General features: G+C 43.8%; 1 protein-coding gene across 11 annotated transcripts in view; it reads left to right on the top strand.

The window, feature by feature from the left end:
* LOC110535022 (rhotekin) overlaps positions 1–21,083 on the top strand; it is a 126,301-nt gene that overhangs the window by 85,366 nt on the left and 19,852 nt on the right. For all 11 annotated transcript variants that reach the window (XR_016484487.1, XR_016484489.1, XR_016484491.1 and 8 more), the window contains exons 2-4: positions 18,494–18,708; positions 18,881–18,942; positions 19,569–19,622. Coding sequence is in view for 6 of the 11 variants with exons in the window: in XM_036935480.2 (XP_036791375.2) it covers positions 18,494–18,708; positions 18,881–18,942; positions 19,569–19,622 (331 nt within the window). In the remaining 5 variants the exon portion in view is untranslated. The remainder of the gene's footprint in view (positions 1–18,493; positions 18,709–18,880; positions 18,943–19,568; positions 19,623–21,083) is intronic.

Here is a 21,083-nt window from a genome sequence, read left to right as displayed (position 1 = left end):
AGGATTTGATCTTAGTCCTGTATTGACACTTTGTCTGTTTTATGGCTCTTTGGTCATATGCAGCATTTCTTATAGGAGTCCATATTAGTGTCCCACTCCTTTAAAGCGGCAGCTCTAGCCTTTAGCTCACTGCAGATGTTGCCTGTAATCCATGCCTTCTGGTTGGGATATGTACGTATGGTCACCGTGGGGACGATGACGTCGATGCACTTGTTAATAAAAACATTGACTGATGTGGTAAACACCTCATTGTTATTGGATGAATCCTGGAACATATTCCAGTTTGTGCTAGTGAAACAGTCCTGTAGCTTAGCATCCATTTCATTGGACAACTGTTTAGAATTTTTTTCAGGAGGCTGGAGCTATGGTCAAATTTGCTGAGCTTTATATACATTTCTTTGTGAGTAAAGGTGGTTTAGAGTTTTGTTGCCTCTGGTTGCACAGGTGGCATGTTGGTAAAAGGGGGGGTAAAATGGATTACAGTTTCCCTGCATTAAAATCACTGGCCACTAGGAGTGCCACCTCTGGATGTGCATTTTCTTCTTTTCTTATGGCCCTATACAGCTCGTTGAGTACGGTCTTAGTGCCAGCATCGGTGGCAAAACCTTGAGACTTCCTTAACATTAGAGATTGCACACCAGCTGTTGTTAACAAAGAGACACACCCCTCCACCTTAACCTTATCTGACACTGCCGTACGGTTTTGATAATGCATAGAAAAACCAACTAGATGTATCTTATCCATGTCCTTATTCAGCCACGATTCTGAGAAAAAAGATTTTACAGTTATTCAGATCCCATTGGTTGGATAGTCTCGACCGGAGCTCGTCCAGTTTGTTCTCCAGTGACTCTACGTTCACCAAAAGAACGGAAGGTAGGGGTGGTTTATTTGCACACCAATGTAGGTTCATCAGTATGCCCGCCCGTCTGACCCTTTTGCAGAGCTGCGTCCTGTTTCAAGTATGGCGGATTAGGGCAAAACATCCACAGCAGCTGACTCTTTGAAGTAGAAGTTGTGGTCCAAATCAAGGTTAGTGAGCGCTGTTCTGATGTCCAGAAGCTGTTTTCAGTTAAAAGAAATGATGGCGGAGACATTGTGTACAAAAAAAGTAAAGACCAGTTTAGAAAAACACAAGAAGTAGCAGAATTGGTTGGGAGCCCGTAAAATGGCCGCTTTCTACTGCAGCACCATCTTCTATGTCCAGTGGCTCTGTGCCAACCTACAGTATAACGCTGCCAATGATCTGGCCTCTTCTGCTGTCTATTATGCGCATGTGTAAGCGCTCAGATGTGAACAATGGTCTTAAGCGTGTGTGTGTGGGTTTGTAATTAATTGCTCCCAGACAGTCAGTTCCACCAATTACTCTCATTAGGTGTTTCCCATTTCTGTGAGATTGGCAGATGATGGAACGTCGTGGAGTACAAACTGTTCACCCGTCTCATTAGATCAGAGCTGGACAAAAACATTTTTTCCCAGGCTTATCTCAATTGTATTCATCCTCACACCTTTCACTCATTCCCTCAGTGTTTTTTGAGGTATGTTCCAGAGCAGCTTGTTCTCCCAGGGTTGCACAATTCTTAAATTCCTGCTTGGTTTCTCTGGGTGCATCTCAATAGTCCAATGTGTGGCTTCCTCTCTTTGGGTCTTTCCCTTAATTTACAGGGATCTGAGAACATGGGGTAGGTGAAAGCAAGGTGGTTGAATACTGTAGGTTATTTCCTTTTACCTGTCCAGTTATTTCAGATTATTGCTGATGAAGGGAAGGAGATGAGGAGAGGAGGCCAGTGTAGACTATTGAGACCAAGCCTTTCTTTCCAAGGGGGCAGGAGAAGTAGGAATGTTGTATTATTGGACTTCCTGTCTCCGTGTTACCATTATAGAGTAGTACCCTGCAGTTCATGTAAATTCATAAATTCTACAATGTGATTTTCTGGATTTTTTTTCTCATTTTGTCTGTCATAGTTGAAGTGTACCTATGATGAAAATTACAGGCCTCTCATCTTTTTAAGTGGGAGAACTTGCACAATTGGTGGCTGACTAAATAGTTTTTTGCCCCACTTTATTACCTCAATTACCTCGCCTGCACATTGACTCTGTACCGGTACCCCCTGTATATAGCCCCGCTATTGTTATTTACTGCTGCTCTTTAATTATTTGTTATTCTGATCTCTTACCTAAAAAAAAAAGTATTTTCTTAAAACTGCATTGTTGGTTAAGGGCTTGTAAGTAAGCATTTCACTAAGCACCTGTTGTGCTGGCTAGCTTGCTAGCTACTTCCAGACACAAATGAGGGAACAGCTCACTCTGACCATTTTACTCATCCTAGCAGAGCTGGTTTGGTTATCCAGAGCGTTGGTGACTGCAACTGTACTGCTGGCAACAATTTAATTATGCTTTTTTGCCAACGTTTACTGACACCGGTCATATTCAACGGGTGTTGAGCTGAGTAAATTTGTCAGTTATTCTGTGCTCTGCCACACTAAGACGAGAGTGCTCTGAAATCTGAGTAGATGGCCAGAGAATTTACCAGCTACGTCTATGTTAAAGGAATTTAACAATTCCTATATGTGTTCATTAACCAATTTAAATCACTCTCTGTTCCTAGGAATTTGTAAGATCCTTATTTGCATAAAATAGACTGAGACCAGTCTACCAAAATTAGCCAATAGCATTTATTCTCGAGAGCGCTGATGATGGTACCATGTACATCAGTTTATATATTACATATGACGTCATAGGTTTTAAAATGTCCCTCCTCCTCTCCGACCAGGACAAAGCAGCTTCAAAAGTTCATTCCAACTCACTAGCACACATACATGACACACTATATCTGGATTAACTCCTGAAGTCTCGCCATAGTTTATTACCCCTTAGCAGACAGTTCCAGTCCCCCCCAGATATGGAAAACCTGGAGGGGCTCTCACTGTCTTATTCTCCACATAGTTATAACTGAGTCGGTTCAAACATAGGTTAAGGATCCTCTTTGCTTACTTTAGACACACACATGCATTCCTCTCTTTCGCCCTACAACCTAGTTGGAGCGGTGTTTATTATTTTTAATTACTCCTTGTTCATGCTACATAACCTCTAATCCCTAATGGTTAAGTTTCTGAGTAGAATTATTTAATCATTTATCTTAAACCTTGATAACATATCTTAAGTCTATCGACAGTTGTCGCAGTGATGACATGAACATTCTATTGAAATAGTTACTTGCATAGCTACATGTCAAAACAAGACTCCACTATCTAGCTAAACAATAAACCATAATCCCAACTCATAACGTTACTACCCTGCATGAATCTGCAGGTAGCTAACCAACCAGGTTCAATGTTAGCTAGCTAGCTAACATTAGACTATAACTATCAATGAAAATGGCTCTGAGATACAAAGAACATTACTACACATGACATTAGCTAGCGAGCCAGCCAGCTAACGTTAGCTACATTCAAATGGCTTGCCCTCCTGTGAAATAGTGATGTGCGACATACGCCTAGTTTCCTGAAATGAGTGACAAATGTGATTATGCATGTAATACTATCATATTAAAGGTGCATTTTTATGTTGAACATTTTCTTCCCCAAACTTGAAACTCACACAGAGCTTATGTATGTATGAATGCCAGGCTCTACACCTGTTTATAAAGCGGATTGTGCTGAATTTTAAGAAGTTATTTGGCCAGCTACGTCTACAGATACAAAACATATATGCCTAGGGGCTAGGCTACAGTTGTGGCCAAAAGTTTTGAGAATGACACAAATATATATTGCCACTAAGTTTGCTGCCTCAGTGTCTTTAGATATTTTTGTCAGATGTTACTATGGAATACTGAAGTACAATTACAAGCATTTCATAAGTGTCAAAGGCTTTTATTGACAATTACATGAAGTTGATGCATAGAGTCAATATTTTCAGTGTTGACCCTTCTTTTTCAAGACCTCTGCAATCCGCCCTGGCATGCTGTCAATTAACTTATGGGCCACGTCCTGACTGATGGCAGCCCATTCTTGCATAATCAATGCTTGGAGTTTGTGGGTTTTTGTTTGTCCACCTGCCTTTTGAGGATTGACCACAAGGTCTCAATGGGATTAATGTCTGGGGAGTTTCCTGGCCATGGACCCAAAATATCGGTGTTTTGTTCCCCGAGCCACTTAATAATCACTTTTGCCTTATGGCAAGGTGCTCCGTCATGCTGGAAAAGGCATTGTTCATCACCAAACTGTTCCTGGATGGTTGGGAGAAGTTGCTCTCTGAGGATGTTTTGGTACCATTCTTTATTCATGGCTGTGTTCTTTAGGCAAAATTGTGAGTGAGCCCACTCCCTTGGCTGAGAAGCAACCCCACACATGAATGGTCTCAGGATGCCTTACTGTTGGCATGACACGGGACTGATGGTAGCGCTTAACTTCTCTGGACAAGCTTTCTTCCAGATGCCCCAAACAATCGGAAAGGGGATTCATCAGAGAAAATGACTTTACCCCAGTCCTCAGCAGTCCAATCCCTGTACCTTTTGCAGAATATCAGTTTGTCCCTGATTTTTTTTCCTGGAGAGAAGTGGCTTCTTTGCTGCCCTTCTTGATACCAGGCCAGCCTCCAAAAGTCTTCGCCTCACTGTGCGTGCAGATGCACTCACACCTGCCTGCTGCCATTCCTGAGCAAGCTCTGTACTAGGGGTGCCTCGATCCCGCAGCTGAATCACCTTTAGGAGATGGTCCTGGTGCTTGCTGGACTTTCTTGGGCGCCCTGAAGCCTTCATCACAACAATTGAACCGCTCTCCTTGAAGTTCTTGATGATCTGATAAATGGTTGATTTAGGTGCAATCTTACTGGCAGCAATGTCCTTGCCTGTGAAGCCCTTTTTGTGCAAAACAATGATGATGGCACGTGTTTCCTTGCAGGTAACCATGCTTGACAGAGGAAGAACAATGACTCCAAGCACCACCCTCCTTTTGAAGCTTCCAGTCTGTTATTCGAACTCAATCAGCATGACAGAGTGATCTCCAGCCTTGACCTCGTCAACACTCACACCTGTGTTAATGAGAGAATCATTGACATGATGTCAACTGGTCCTTTTGTGGCAGGGCTGAAATGCAGTGGAAATATTTTTGGGGGGATTCAGTTCATTTGCATGGCAAAGAGGGACTTTGCAATTAATTGCAATTCATCTGATCACTCTTGATAACATTCTGGAGTATATGCAAATTGCCATCATACAAACTGAGGCAGCAGACTGTGTGAAAATTAATATTTGTGTCATTCTCAAATTTTGGCCACGACCTTACATGAGGTGTGAGACTGAATTGAAAAAGTCTCAAAAAAGGCATGCTGTTTTTTCCTTACTGCACACAAGCTGGGCATCATTCACAAGCGATAGGCTAATATTGTCACCATCACACTGTTCTTGATTTAATCTTGTATTTAAATATAGTGCCAGTCACTGTATCAGTGTTTGGACACACCTACTCATTTCAGGGTTTTTCTTTTTACTATTTTCTACATTGTAGAATAATGGTAGAGACAAACTATGAAATAACACATTGAATCATGTAGTAACCAAAAAGTGTTAAACAAATCAAAACATATTTTCTTTTTGAGATTCTTCAAAGTAGCCACCCTTTGTCTTGATGACAGCTATGCACACTCTTGTCGTTCTCTCAGCCAGCTTAATGAGGCAGTCACCTGGAAAGCATTTCAATTAGCAGGTGTGCCTTCTCAAAGGTAATTTGTGGAATTTATTTCCTTAGTGCGTTTGAGCCAATCAGTTGTTTTGTGTCAAGGTAGGGGCGGTATACAGAAGATAGCCCTATTTGGTAAAAGTCCATATTATGGCATGAACAGCTCTAATAAGCAAAGAGAAATGACAGTCAATCATTATTTTAAGACACGAAGGTCATGTAGGTGTGTCCATACTTTTGATTGTTACTGTATACTAAATAATATATGTGTGAAATTTGTTTTTAATTAGAATGGACCATTGCTATGCACCAGTCTCAACAGGAGCAGCGGAAAAAAATACATGTCGTCTATGCACTTAAATAGCGAATGGAGGACACTTTTCACTGGTTAATTTTCATGCCAGCCAGGTAGGCTATATTCTTGTTTTAAAGAGAAGCAATGTGCTTAACATTAGGAAAGTTAAGAAATATAGTAGGTCTAGCCTATAGAAAGCTGATGGGATCCTCCTCTTTTTAAGAGGCCATCACTCTGTTTTCTCCCACAATTGCATAGTCTGTAGAAATGTGGCGCAGCATCAGCTCATGGGCTCTCATGAAGTGTTTGATTCGATTTTTGACAACATTTGCATTGAAGTCAGTGATTAGAGGGACAATAGAGTGTGGGGCAGTTAGCAACTTTGGTAGGCTACTAATGACCATCAGAGCTTGGAGACGCCTAATTACCGTGAACCCTAAACGATCACGTGGAATTTGACTGCCGTCATGACTCGTGACCGCCAGTGTGGCAGTAATACGGTCACCATAACAGCCCTAACTAGGGGTACTAGGCCTGTGTAATTGACTACAAACCAAGGTGTAGTGCATTAGGGTGAAGCTAGTCAGTGCCAGAAGGTCTTATTATGTCTGTAAGCAAGGCTGGGCTTGGCTGCCAGTCTACACTCCTAATGAATGACCTTGTTGTTGTGCCTCTGATGTGCACTTTGAAGATGTTAGAATAACTGTCCACATTTACTTTTCCTCAGCCAACAAGACGAGTAACGAACAGCAAAATCACTAGCCCATGTCAGTCGTCCATCCACCATAGTAGAAAAGTTGACCTTATTCTGTTGGTCAGCTTGTCGATAAAGAACTAGCCTGTTCCAAACAGACTCTAGGATAGTTGTGGGATGATGGGTAGACAAAGTAGTAAGCTACGTGCGAAAGTTCCGTAATGTAAGTAGCGGGAAAACACACAGTTGTCAAAAGTGCACTGCACACGCCAGCAGTTTAATTTAAATGTTTAAATTGAACCTTTATTTAACTAGGCAAGTCAGTTAAGAACAAATTCTTATTTACAATGAATGCCTACACCGGCCTAACCTGGATCACACTGGGCCAATTGTGCACCGCCCTATGGGACTCCCTGGAATCGAACCAGGGTGTGTCTAGTGACTCCTCAAGCACAGAGATGCAGTGCCTTAGACCGCTGCGCCACTCGGGAGCCCAAGTGACCTTCATGTGACAGAGATTAAAATATATGTTAGAAAAACAGGAGATCTAATGTGCAACAACTAGCATCGGTTACTAATATGACCAGGATTGTGTCTTTGGCTACTGGACAATGAAAGATAGTTGAAATAAAATAATTGCCTCCACGGATATGGTCTGATTTTGGCTAGGCGACTTTGAAGCAAGGTAAGACATTCCTCATAACATGTATTTAAACGTTCTGGTTTCAAACAATTTAAATGTGTCCATTTTCAAAATGCATTCATTGCAACATTGTGTGTGACTGTGCTGATGAAGCCGGCCTTCCCATTGCCTATGCATTTTCTGTTTGAGATCCTGGTTTTCTGCCCAAAGGCTCTGTATGTGTATGCTGTACTCGTGTGATAAATAAGTTGCAGAACAAGGATGCGGTACACACGCGCCAATTTAATAACCATGGCCAGTCAAATGTATTTCCATCGACTGGTATTTCCATCAATGAATAGGCTAAAAAAAAAACATTATTTCGCAATGGGATTTTTTTCCTCTTCTTCTGGACGGTTGGCTGAAGCCAAATGTATTCATCGGCTTCAGCCGAAAGCAGGCTATTACTAGTTATTACCGGCTAACGGAAACCCTGCCCTACACACACATCCACCAACACCACCATGAATCCCACCCCCCAGCTAGCAAAATACTATTTATCAAAGAATGAACAGTGCTATGTGAAAACCCTAGGCTTGTAGTTCAGCTCCACATACCATACACACACCGCCCCCCACCTCCGAGCTGGGGCTCAGCTGCACTGGAACACTCTGCGCCTTTGTGTGAGAACAGCTGGCTGCAGAGTGACACGGTCACACACTGCATATCATACTCCCCCCAGACAAACATGCGTGCGCACACACACACACACACACACACACACACACACACACACACACACACACACACACACACACACACACACACACACACACTGCACCACGTAGAACTATAACAGTCTATTGTTTGTGAAAAGTTGAATACATTTGATGGTTGTATTCAGTTCTATATGTATTGGAGCAAAGGCCTCTGGCTTTCCACCATCAGAACAGTGCAGAGTCCATTCGGGCCCTGGTGACATCAGAGCTCTGGCAGTAGCCTGGGGAGGGGAGAAGTATGCGCCTTGGCCCGGACCATGGTTGGACCGCTTTGTGACCGTGTCGCTCTCATTAATGGAGGCAGGCTAACACCCCACCCAGTAACTGCCTTGCCTCCTAATCCCCGGTACCGGAACCAAACCACTACAGTATGCCCTACACCTGATCAAGATATTTATGTGGGTTCATTTAGTGTTTGTGTTGTATATTTGCATTTGGTGGAACCTGTTTGTTTGTTTGCCTCTAGTGTATGTGTTAGCATAGGCTATCTTTGTGTGCAGGATGGATAGACAGACAAAAGTCTGAGGCTGTTTTTGTGTATGTCATGAAATTATAGTGTGTGACTCTGTGCATTTGTGATTGTGACTGAATGAGAGAGACACAGGGCCCATGCTTTTTGTGTGTTAATGACAGTCTGCTGATGTACGTTCCTCTCGCCCCTCGTGACCACATCCCACAGCTCCCTTGGGCCTCTCCAGGCCCTGCCCCTCCCTCCGTCCACCGCAGACATGCCCCGGGTGTGGGAGAGAGGGAGCAAGGGAAAGCAGAAGAGGAAGAAAGAGGAAGGGATTTGGGTGGAGTGGGCAGGCACATAGTTGTGGCTGACTAATTAAAAGCCAGCTAGCTTTGGTCACTAAAACCCTGATGAATGGGAGTGGTCAGGAATTCAGCTCACTGTGTGCGTGGTGCTTGTCTGTGTGTGTGAGAATCTGTGTGTGTTCCTTTGGGTGTCAATGAAAGATTGTGGGGAAAATGAACCCTAAAGTATTTTAAAGAGGGCTGCTTATTTACTCTATGCTGATTGGTGCAGATGGTCAGCGAATGAGGATGTCTATGTAGCTCATAGTGGAGGGGTCTCTTCCACACCTCTCCAGTCCTGTGCCTCTGTGATTAACTCTATAATAAAGGTAACCCTCCCCCTACAGCCGTGGCTTAGGCTCTTGATAATGGTGCTGCTTTCCCTGCTGTCACTCCTCTTTCCATTGTTCTCACTGTCTTTTCCTCTTTGCTCTCTCCCTCTCCTTGGTAATCTCGGCTGCTCTAAGTAGTCAGTCGGTGCTTATGTGACAGACAGACAGGATACTCGGGCAGCAAGGGCAGGAAGTGACCTCACAGTACTAGTCTTTATTCTGGTTGAGCTGTCTGGGCTCTGCAGCGGGCCTGGATTTCCTCCCACGAACACGTGTCCCCCGTCACAAATTTAAAGACACGCTGACATTGTAGGCTCACAAGCAAACACAACCTTTCTATTTCCACCTCTCTACTACATTCACACATAAACGCACACACATAAAGACGCATGCACACACTAGGCTTGGGCGGGATCTAGATTTTCATACAGTTCTTCTAAGATTTACTGTATTACCAGCACAGCACACACGGGGGCGCTAAAAACACAATCTAATTGGGCCTCTATTACCAGAAGGCAAATAATAGCAAAATTCACACGGACGCTGTTAGCTAAATGCTAACGAGCAAAAACGAACATAAACTAATTGCAAAGACTGGCAAGTCCGGCTCATAAAGCGGGAGCTAGTAGTTACCGGATGCCATTTCTGGTGAGCGTGGACATTTACAAGCGGAAGTGAACGAGAGAAATTGTGCAAATGAACCAAGTTGTGATGCATACATTTTTGAAGGGAGAGCAGCATGTGCACAAGGAGCAGAGGGGAGAAGAAAGGAGGGAAAAAACTCTAGTAGTATAAAGCACAGGGGGAAAATGGCAGCTGTTTGACTTCTAAAACACGTCAGAAAGACGTTATAAGATATCTGATGGCAAACATTTAGTAGTGAATTACATACAAGTGTAACTTCATCACCTTGTGTGCCGCACAACAGAGACTCGCCGATTTTAGAATGCTATTGACTCACCAGGTCCCGCTTTTTCTTGTTGTGCTCTTTCCAACGAACACATGACTGGTTCAACTGTTCTGGGGAACTACGGTAAACTTCATAATGTGACGGGTAAAATGAAGAACGCAATCTGCTTTTATCTCCTAACGTTTTGCACAAGTTGACTGCAGGTATTTGGCAGCCCCCCTGCACCTCTCTGATTCCGAGGGGTTGGGTTAAATGCCGGAAGACACATTTCAGTTGAATGCATTCAGTTGTACAACTGACTAGGTCTCCCCCCTTTCCCCTTTAACTAAAGTAGCTACAAATATTCACATTTATTGGAAAATAAAGAAATAGTATTGACGGTAGTGAAAAACCATCCCATGACATTTTTCCAAATACCCGGGTATACGGTACACTGCCCAAGCCTAACACACACACATGTGATTCATGTGTTGAACTGTCAATCACATCAATAGCAGACTAGAAGCTCCCACACTGTGCCTGCTCCTGAACTGGTGCTGTTGAACTATCCTTCCATCTGGGGTTGGCGAGTCCATAGTCCATGATCCTGGGTAGGGTTCAGGGGTCAGAGAGGAAGCCTAACCAAGCAGAACAACACAATGTAAACAAGGCAGTGTGAAATCCCCCGTGTGAAGACCCAGGCCCAACACATCACACTGATCACAGAGTGGCTGCCAACACTCTACTTATACCAGGGGATCAGCAGCACACATACACATCCATGTGTCTCCTGTCCGTCCCTCTAAGCCTCACAGACAGACAGATTCCATCTCTCTCAATTATTCCAATCTGGGCTCATTTTCAACACTCACGCTTCATTACCTGGGAACAGGCTGGTCCCTGTAACCCCGCTGCCCCCTCACCCTTCCATCTTCTCGCTCTTTTTCACTGTCTCACATCCAACATACTCCCATCTTGCACTCGCTCTCACTGCCACTGACGGGCACCCTGGCATGGGGCACTGTATTGGCACCAGGCATGCAAATGGGGTGGTCTGAAAATAACTGTGTCTGTTTGGCGGTGCTAGGTGTGCTCCTTTTGTGTGTATTATATTGTCCTTTGTGCATTCAGCCTCCACTTGTAATGACGATAAAGCTGTGTTTCTATTAGGAACTGTAGCGAGGGAAAACAATTGGTTGTTAGTGGGCAGACTTAATCTCTGAAGCCCAAATGGATCACAGTTTAGATATGGTGTGTACTGTAGATATTAGACTTCATCACACTCCTCAGACATACCTTATCCCTGTTAGAATGCCAGAGGAGAGCTTGACCATGTTTTGCTGTGTGCATTCGTTCATTTGTGTGTACATTTGTGTGTGTGTGTGTGTGTGTGCATTAGTGTGTGTCTGTCAGGCATTGGCACAGAGTGGGATTAATAACAGAACTAGGTTGAACGTCTCATTTTGGGAAAGCCCCAGAGGAGAAGGCTGCTAATTTCATCTCCTATAAGTACAGTGAACCCGACTGGCATGTAGGGCAGCAGCACAGCTCTTGTACTACACATGGGCTAGATCTGCAGGTTCACTGGTGTGTGCTACGTAGTACTGCAGAAGATAAGGACACACACTGAGTATACTACACAGTCATACACACACATAGGGGTGGCACTATTACCGTATAACCAATGGTTACGGATGAAGACTGTCATTAAAAGAATCATCATAACCATCTTACGTTCTCTTTTTCTGGGGGGGTGGGGGTTGCCTATGCATTGTCCCTCATCCCTGCAGCACGCATAGAAGTAGAATGATTAGAATGGGCTTGGAACCTTTAACCCTGCATTGTTTTACATCAGATAGCTCTTCAATTTTGTCTCGAATCTCGTAATGGGATAGATCAAAAATTGCCCGGCTATGATGGGCTGCCGTAACATTTCTTCCTCAAAACAGACTTGAATTCATCTAAGCTAAAACAATAAATATGTCAATTATGTTGATGTTTTTTTGGTCATGGAGTCTTAGTCGCCCAATTTTATTGTGCTTCAGTTGCTAGGTTTACATCTGCTTGGCGACATAGTTTAATGAGAATATTAATAAATACATGTAAAGCAAGTGTGTTTCCACCAAATGGACTTGTTCTGAATAAAAATCTGTGTGATGACACACACTGAGTATACTGCAACGAACATTGCTCTGCTCTTTCTAACCAACCAGCTACCTACTTAGTGCTGCACACACACAATGTTGAATCTTCCAACAAAAGCTAGCTAGCGTAGCTAGTAGTGCTAATGCCTACATTATTATGAGTTTTCATGAAGCAGCTGCTCTTTTGCCATGATTCATTGCAGTAACCTCCCGAGTTAGCTGCTGTGCTCAGCTGACCCAACGGTATGACCGTGGAGAAACATGCTGATCTACGAACTGAGTTCTGATAATCAGTTCCTCTTAATTGTTGGCCTGCATGTTTACAAATTAAGGGTAATGTAAACTCACTCACTTTTGTACATCGCCTTGGTCCGTACAATTGCCCTTATTTTAGCGCCCCAAAAATGTAATACTTCCAGATCAACTGTAATGTCAATACCATTGTAAAGCACAATTTCTCCCCTTTCCAACATAATCAATTACATGACCTAAACGCTGCCTGTTTCTGCATAATTCAAGAAGACAATGAGCCCCATCGGGTCTTTTTAAAAATGGCGGATGGGGAAGCGAAATGAATGCGTGATAGTGAGAAGGAGAGATGTTGTGTGGGAAAATTGCTTTTTTTCACTTGATCTGTCCAACTTATCACCTTATCGCCTCTAAAATGTAAATAAAACACTAAAGAGTTTATATAATGTGTCATTACATACCTATTTGAAGGTTTGTGTCGAATTTGAATCGGGTTTTTAGGGCGGTGCTAAAGTGATCTTCAGAAGTAAACAGCGGCTTTGAGAGTCCTGATCACTTGCAGTGACGACGCAAAAAATGACTAGGTATCCCCCCCTTACCCCCGTCACTGTCCATTTCTGGTTTTTAAATGATGAGAGAAGTGCTACATCTGGTGGAGAGATTGTAAGACAGAAATAGTTGCTTTATGCGTGCTGTACGTTACGGCATGACACGTCACAATGTAACGGAGGGTCCGTTTTTCAACTTTTCTCCAATACTATAGAGCCATTACCATGTCGATCAACGCTTGAATAGAAACGTAGTTCACATCCCAGATTTTGAAGTCCACACAGTCGCTACAGTCCCATTAGTTTTCTTTGCAGCCTCGTTTGAATGTTGAGGTTGCGCACATTTGTACAAAATGGGGTGAGTTTATGTTAATTTAAACATGCTAGGCAAGCTTTTTATGTCAGTGAAAGAAGAGCTAGCGATGTCAGTAAGCCAGCTAGCTACAACAATTAGCTACAAAGCTGATCAAGTCACTGCATTGGCGACCAACGTCCTTGCACAGAATTTGTGCAGGAGATAGCCACCAGTTTGTTTTTATTTTCTCACAATTGCAAATATTAGATCACTGTCACAATGTTTGTAATAATTTAGCTAGCTAGTTATTCTGCCTATTTCATGAGTCATACAAGAGCGCAGTGATATAAATGAGGGACTACTGTATGTTTTCATGTTTTGTATGGCGGATGCTGATTATTCAAATTTGAATATGAGTTCCACGTCCTACGAAACCGATCGGTTCATGGACAAGTGAGGCAGAGGAGTGACGCCGTCTGATTTGATACAATGATAACCCAGGCAATTTGATTGATAATGGCGCCAGAGAGGGATGGCTGCTGTTTTACCGGCTCTTAACCAACTGTTATTTATTTTAAAAAATTTGCATTTTGCAACTAATTTTGTTCATAATGTTGTTGCTACCGTCTCTTATGATCGAACAGTGGTTCTCGACATCAGAACAGCAATTTTCTCACCTCGAACTGGACAAAGATTTTTTTCTTAAACGAGTCCAATGTGAAGGATATGCTGCTTTGTCGAGACAAGACCCAAATCTCAGTCATCCGTGTGAAGAAAAAGGGGGAGGAGGGTGGGGTGCCTTGTGAGAATTTGCCGACAAGTAGTTAAACCACCACAACCCTCCGTATTATTGGCCAACGTGCAATCATTTAAAAAAATAAACTGGACGATCTACAATTAAGACTATCCTATCGACGGGACATTAAAAAACGGTCATATCTTATGTTTCACAGATACGTGGCTAAGAGACGCGACGGATACTATAGAGCTGGCTGGCTTCTCCGTGCATCGGCAGGACAGAGCAGCTACGTCTGGGAAGACGAGGGGCGGGGGTGTGTGCATTTGTCAACTGCTGGTGCCCAATGTCTAAGTTCTCATCTATTCGTAGCAGTCTATTTATCACCGCAAACTGATGCTGGCACTAAGACCGCACTCGACGAGCTGTATACGGACATAAGCAAACAGGAAAATGCTCATCCAGAAGCGGCGCTCCTAGTGGCCGGGAATTTTAATGCCGGCAAATTTAAAAACACATTTCTACCAGCAAGTCACATGTGCAACAAGAGGGAAAAAACGCTTTACTTCACACACCGAGACGGATATGAAGCTCTCCATCGCCCTCCATTTGCCAATTCTGACCATAATTCTATCTTCCTGATTCCTGCTTACAAGCAAAAATTAAAGCAGAAAGTACCAGTGACTCGCTCAATACGGAAGTGGTCAGATGATGCGGATGCTACGCTACTGGCCTATTCTGCTAGCACAGACTGGAATATGTTCTGGGATTCATCCAATGGCATTGAGGAATATACCACCTCAGTCCCCGGCTTTATCAATAAGTGCATTGATGACATCGTCCCCACATTGACTGTACATACATATCCAACCAGAAGTCATGGATTGCAGGCAACATCTGCACTGAAATGTCTCAAATATAAAATATAATTTTATTTAACACTTTTTATGTTTAGTACATGATTCCATATGTGTTATTTCATAGTTTTGATGTCTTCACTATTATTCTACAATTTAGAAAATAGTGAAAATAAAGAGAAACCCTTGAATGAGTAGGTGTGTCCAAACTTTTGACCGGTAGTGTACATGGGTACACTTCCTGCTTTGGTCCTACGGGGTACAACTCAATTTACTTTCCTCCCTGTCTCTAAACACACACAAACACACTCTTATACACACACTTTGACTACACAAACTGACATAAAAGCACACATAAACACGCACACTGCTGCTTAAAATTCCTTCTGTAGTGCTGTTCTCCTTTCCCTCTTTGTTCAAAAGCTTATAGGAAGATGAAGGTATATTGATGCTGTCTTCATTTCATGTCAGCTCTGCTCTTGCATTTACCTCTAACATTGTATGCATGCATATATATATCACATATGGCACAGGCATCTTTAATAGAATATAATAAAACGTTGTCAATCCAGAATGGACATTTTTCTTTGGCATCACCTTACATTGAAAGGATACATTCTCACGTCACACAATTTAAAACAGTCCATCATACCGCATAGACTAAAAACATATAGGTCATTGATATGTTTACTCCCACCTGACCGCTGCCCCAACTGCACTGTTCAAATAGATAGGTGCATATACCAATATACAATTTACGTTGCATTTAGTAGTCCAACAGCACAAGGAACTAATTGTTTTAAAACATTCTTCTTAGCCATGGGCATTCTGAAGCACCCGCCAGAAGGAAGCCTCTCGAACTGAGGGTGTAGAGGGTGGGAGGGATCACCTACGGTAGCCAGTGCCTTCCTTTTTGGCTGTTTTGTGGAACAGACTGCTCAACTGTGCCTCTGGCTGACCAATTTCTTTGCTGGCTGTGGTTACTATTCTGGGCAGTTTGCTTTTGCTCCTCGCACTCAGATTGCCATACCTGACTGTCATATTTAATGTGAGGATGCTCTCCACCAGACTGCGGTACATCCTCTCCAGAACATTCCTGGCTGAACCCCAAATCCCTTCAATTTCCTGACTTGAAAACACACGTAGGCTTGCTTTCAAAAAAAAAAAAAAATTGTCTGCATTCTCTGTAAAACTCAGGTTTAAACTAGGTATTTGAAACAGTCAACCACCTCCGCTGGTTGGTCGTTCAGAGAGAGTGGTTGGGACATTGGCAGGTTGTAGCCATTGATGATCAGCTCCTTTGTCTTGTCCACATTTGATGTGGCACTTGACCGGCACCATTCTTGAAGGTTATTGGCCCAATTAAAAAAAAATAATAATAATTAAAAATACCTTTTGAAAAAGCTGTCCCCATCTGACATGGCTCTGATGGGATTATTTTCTTAAGATGCTGTGTCATCCGTGTACTTGAAAAACCTCACGTTGTTTCCTCGGATCTTCATCTCGTTAGTGTAGATGGAGAACAATAACTGTGAAAGGACACACCCCTGGGTCGCCCCTGTGTTCAGGCTCAGTTTATCAGAGAGGGCCCCATTTAATGAGAACCCTCTGTGGCTGGTCAGTTAAGTCCAACCTGCGAGGCCTCCGTTGACATTCAGGTCCAGTAGTTGTTTCAGCAATGTGTTTATTTGTATTGAAAGCTGAACTAAAATCAATTAAAACAATTTGTGCATATGATTTTGCATGTTAAAAGTGACTAGCCGTCATATTCACCCAGGGTCAGGGTAGCATCCTCAGTCCCCTCTTTAACAATGTAAATATTCTTTATCAGACTTAAACATGTTGGTCTGACAGTATTCCATAGGGAGAAATCTGTTAGACTTTAGAAACCCTTTTGAACGTTAAATGATGTAATTGTTTTTGGAGATGATTGAATTGATGATAATGTATTACTGTACTCTTGACCCAAAATGGCTGTATTAAAACAATATTGGTGTAGGCCCACAGCTTTACCCTGCTTGGTTTGGCTGGAGGACAATATATTTGGATGTGTTTGATTTAGAGCTGTTAGTGTATTTAGTGTTCCCCACCATGTCAAGCCAGTGTGGTTTTGACCTAAGCTGTGCTATTTGTTCAAAGGGCATATTAGTTTACACTATACAACCCTGTTGTCTCTGTTACTGCCACGAGAGAGCTGTGGGCCAGAATGCATAACAGCACTGGATCCAAAGAGTCAAAATGACTCCACATGTAGGCAAATGAGTCCAAGCCACATTCACTCCCATCCACCCCACTGCCCTTTTGCAGTGCTCTGTTTGGGATGGATGGGAGGAGAAGAGAGCGAGGCTATTTGAAGACCGTGGCGTGAAAAATGGCGTGAGAGAGACGGAAGGCGGGGAGAATAAAATACAGTGGAGAGGGAGGTCTGTAAGACCGTTATCACTTTGGAGTGGTATAACAAAGAGATTGAGTGTGAGAGGCAGAAGCGTGTGTGTGTGTGTGTGTGTGTGTGTGTGTGTGTGTGTGTGTGTGTGTGTTTTCATATTAAACATGTTTAATTGGACACAAAGCAGCAGATGAGATGTGGGTGGTTGTCATAGCAACAGGGGAGGTCAGTAGCTGGGACTAATTCCAAAACCCGAGAGAGGTAGAAGAAATGTTATGGGGGATCCTCAGTACAAAATGAAACATGCGAAGAGACCAGTCCCATTTGTGTTTTCACCTATTTCTTTGTCTCGTCTCTTTCCTGCTTGCTTTGTCCTCCATTTTTATGTTGCTCTTTCTCTTCATCTCTGTGTTGGCATTCTGGCGTCATGAAGTGTGTTGCAGTGATTTAGGCTCTGTTAAACCATGATGAGTGTTGCATCTTCTAAGTCTCTCTCTCTCTCTCTCTCTCCATCTCGTCTCTTCATGATCAACCGTACTTTAGACCCCTTGTCCTAGATAAGCCACATCAGATTCACATGTTTTTTGTTTTTTTTACAAACTTGTGATGGGAGCAGGAAAGGGTTCGGGGGTTGGGACTGAGGGGCGTGTCTGGGTGTTAATGTCTGGCGTCTCTCATGGTGGAATACAGGGCTCCACTGTTTTGACAGTTCCACTTGCTACGCCCTCCTGGGTGAGCTGCTCCCAAAGGGTGTGTGTGCTGTGCACGCAGGGAGGGAGGTGTTAAATGATTCAGCATCTTCGTGTCTGTGTGCCGGGGGGGGACACAGAAGGGCACAAGGACATATTTACAGCTTCTGCCTGACTAGCCTCTGTGCCCCAACCGACTGACTCTTCACCTCAGAGACACCAGAATGCTTTCAAGGGCATGCCCCACTAATGGGCCCATGAGAGGGCTTCATCTGGCCTACACACACTTTTGCCCTCTCTTTCTCTGTCATACACACAGACATGGCACATAACACACACTCTTACTCAGTCATTGTCTTACATTATAAATAAAATGTCCCTCTTCTTACAGTCTCACTCCACACTCGAAGACCAAACCTGTTCCAGTCAGCACCATCTATAACCTCTCTCTCTGTCTGTCTCTCTCTCTCTGTCTGTCTGTCTCTCTGTCTGTGTGTGTGTATAGGACAGTGACATCCAGAAGAAGATAGACCATGAGATCCGAATGCGTGACGGGGCCTGTAAGCTGCTGGCTGCGTGCTCCCAGAGAGACCAGGCCCTGGAGGCAGCCAAGAGCCTGCTCACCTGCAACACCCGCATCATGGCCTACATGTCAGAGCTGCAGAGGATGAAGGAGGCCCAGGTCATGCAGAGGGTCGCACGAAGGTCAGATGGCACAAGGTAAGGGGACAGGGCATGGGAGTCGGGTTTTGGGCTGTGTAGGAACGTATCGCTGCCAAAATGCTACTATCCCCATAGGGTAAATGTCTTAATATGGTCTGGGTTGGCAATCGGTTAGGGTTTACAATTATAATTCCATTGTTTTCACCCCCCCCATTTCTGTCTCTCCTAGGTCATCAGATGCAGGGCCCATGGACGACAGACTACCCTGTAAGGGTAAGGTGGCCATCTCAGGTAGGCCCCGGTGATGTGCGTTTGTGCACAAATGTGAACGAGCGAGAGAGTCTGCGACAGACAGCTAGCGTGAGACCGGGTCCCCATGTCTACCCAATAGCTGAGCTCTGTCTAGCCCACTTCATCAGCCTCGGGCCCTGACACCCTGCCTCCTCCTCCCCTATTACTCCATGTGTCATTTTCTCATTCTTGGCCGCGTCCATGGCGACCTGCAGACGCTGTCCGTCAGGGAGGGGGGGGGGGGGTAGAATGAAGGAGGGCTAAGTTAGGGGTGGAGGGGGGGGTTCAGTGAAAGCAGTAATTAAAGAATTATGATGAACTGCCCTGGTTCAGTGGGAGGACAAGAGGACAGTATCTGTCTGGGACTGCTCACAGCTGGAGGGCATACACAAAGGTTGTGATTAATCATTGATTGACTAAGTAGACAGGAAGCCATTCTCAGCTAGTGGCTCCAGTGCATGGGCATACACACATTCAGCACACACACACCGGGTATGACAGTGACTACCTGGTGGGAAGATATAAAAGGTCAGAGGTCTTCTACAGGTCGACCCGAGTGTGTGTGTGTGCGTGCATGTTACATTTGTGGTGGATTTCACTCATCTGACTGTCCTTTGCCATTACAGACCTGCGGATCCCACTCATGTGGAAAGACACCGAGTACTTCAAGAACAAAGGAGGTGAGGAATCGGTGTGGTAGCACTGGTGTGAATCAAATCCTGTTATATTACCCATCGCTCTGAGTTTGTGACGTGAGTTGACTGAGGTGAAGCAAATTGAATTTGGGTAAAGTGGTGTGAAATCAGGTGCACATAACTATTTCAACCTGGGCCCATACCCACAAAGCCTCTCAGAGTATAAGAGTTAGGCCTGGGACGATACCAGTATCGCAATATTTTTTAAATGAAAACACGAAGCAGACCAAACTCTTTGGTCCTGTAAAACCTGCTCTGTGTGAAAATAAATACATGTGACTCTGGATGACAACATAATGGTGTTTGTTTCCAACATTAGGGCTGTTTTTCCTCAAGAAGTTAAAGCCGTTTCCTTGCCACGATACAAGTATCGCGGTATTGGTATCGTCCCGGCCCTGATAGGAGTGCTGATCTAGGATCCGTTTCGCCTTTTACATCATAATGAATAACATTATATGGAACTGATCCTAGACCAGAGAACTCTAAAGAAAAAGAACTAATGAACATGTAAGCGTAACAGTTCTGCTCTTTTAAAAATGACTTGTAGATCTGAAGAACTATACAGCTATTGAAACAATGCAGCTCATTGACAAGCAGACATTCCTACAGTGAGTCATTTGGGATGATGGCCACTGGCATAGAAACCTGCTGCACAGACAGCCCTTTTCCTGTTGTCTTTGGCTGTGCTACTGCAGCTGTGGTATGGTTTATGTTGACTGCTACCAGGGTGTTACGCACGCCTCTATGAAGAGGGAACGCAACACCCTGCTACAACTAAACTCTCCATGAAGCGAAAAAGGTATGGACTGTAGGTGCGAGTAAGGATGACAACAGGCAGAATGTGGTACCGTTTACAAAGACTTTATTCCTTTACACGGTAATATGGGGAAAAGAGGCTGGACGGAACCAAAGCAAAGAAAGTAAATCTCAAAGCCCCCCCCCTCTCTTACCTGCCTACCCACTACTTACCTAATTTAGCACCACCTGGTGCCCTAACCAAAATACAGGGAGTGGTCCGCCCAGGTCTTACCTAGTGTGCCTAGACAATGAATATACTACGGGTATATGTATGCCCGCGGGCCTCTTGCCTAAGCACTCCCAAGGTGCCTTCCCCTTCTCCCCTGGGAACAAATGAAACATGGGAATAACAATTTCACAAACAAACTAAAAAACAAAGGACATCAAATAAGCTCTACCTGAGCAACAAAGTCACAGAACATACCAACTTCCCAGCAATGAACTCCCATCAAAATCAACCTCTAGCAAAAAACTCTATCACAAACAATCGCTCTGCAATGACCTCCCAGAAAAAAAAATCTCTAGCAAAATCTCTCTCAGCAATCCCTACCTCCAAAATCTCTCTCTCCTGAACAGAACACTGGCTTTTATATAGCTTCAGAAGGAATGGGTAATTGGAGACAGCTGTGTCTTGACGAGGGGGCGGGG

Source organism: Oncorhynchus mykiss, chromosome 11 (assembly GCF_057628025.1).
Source record: "Oncorhynchus mykiss isolate SJ-2025 chromosome 11, ASM5762802v1, whole genome shotgun sequence".
Classification (NCBI taxonomy): Eukaryota; Metazoa; Chordata; class Actinopteri; order Salmoniformes; family Salmonidae; genus Oncorhynchus; species Oncorhynchus mykiss.
Note: the sequence above shows the minus strand (reverse complement) of the source record. Positions and strands in the feature narration are given on the sequence as shown.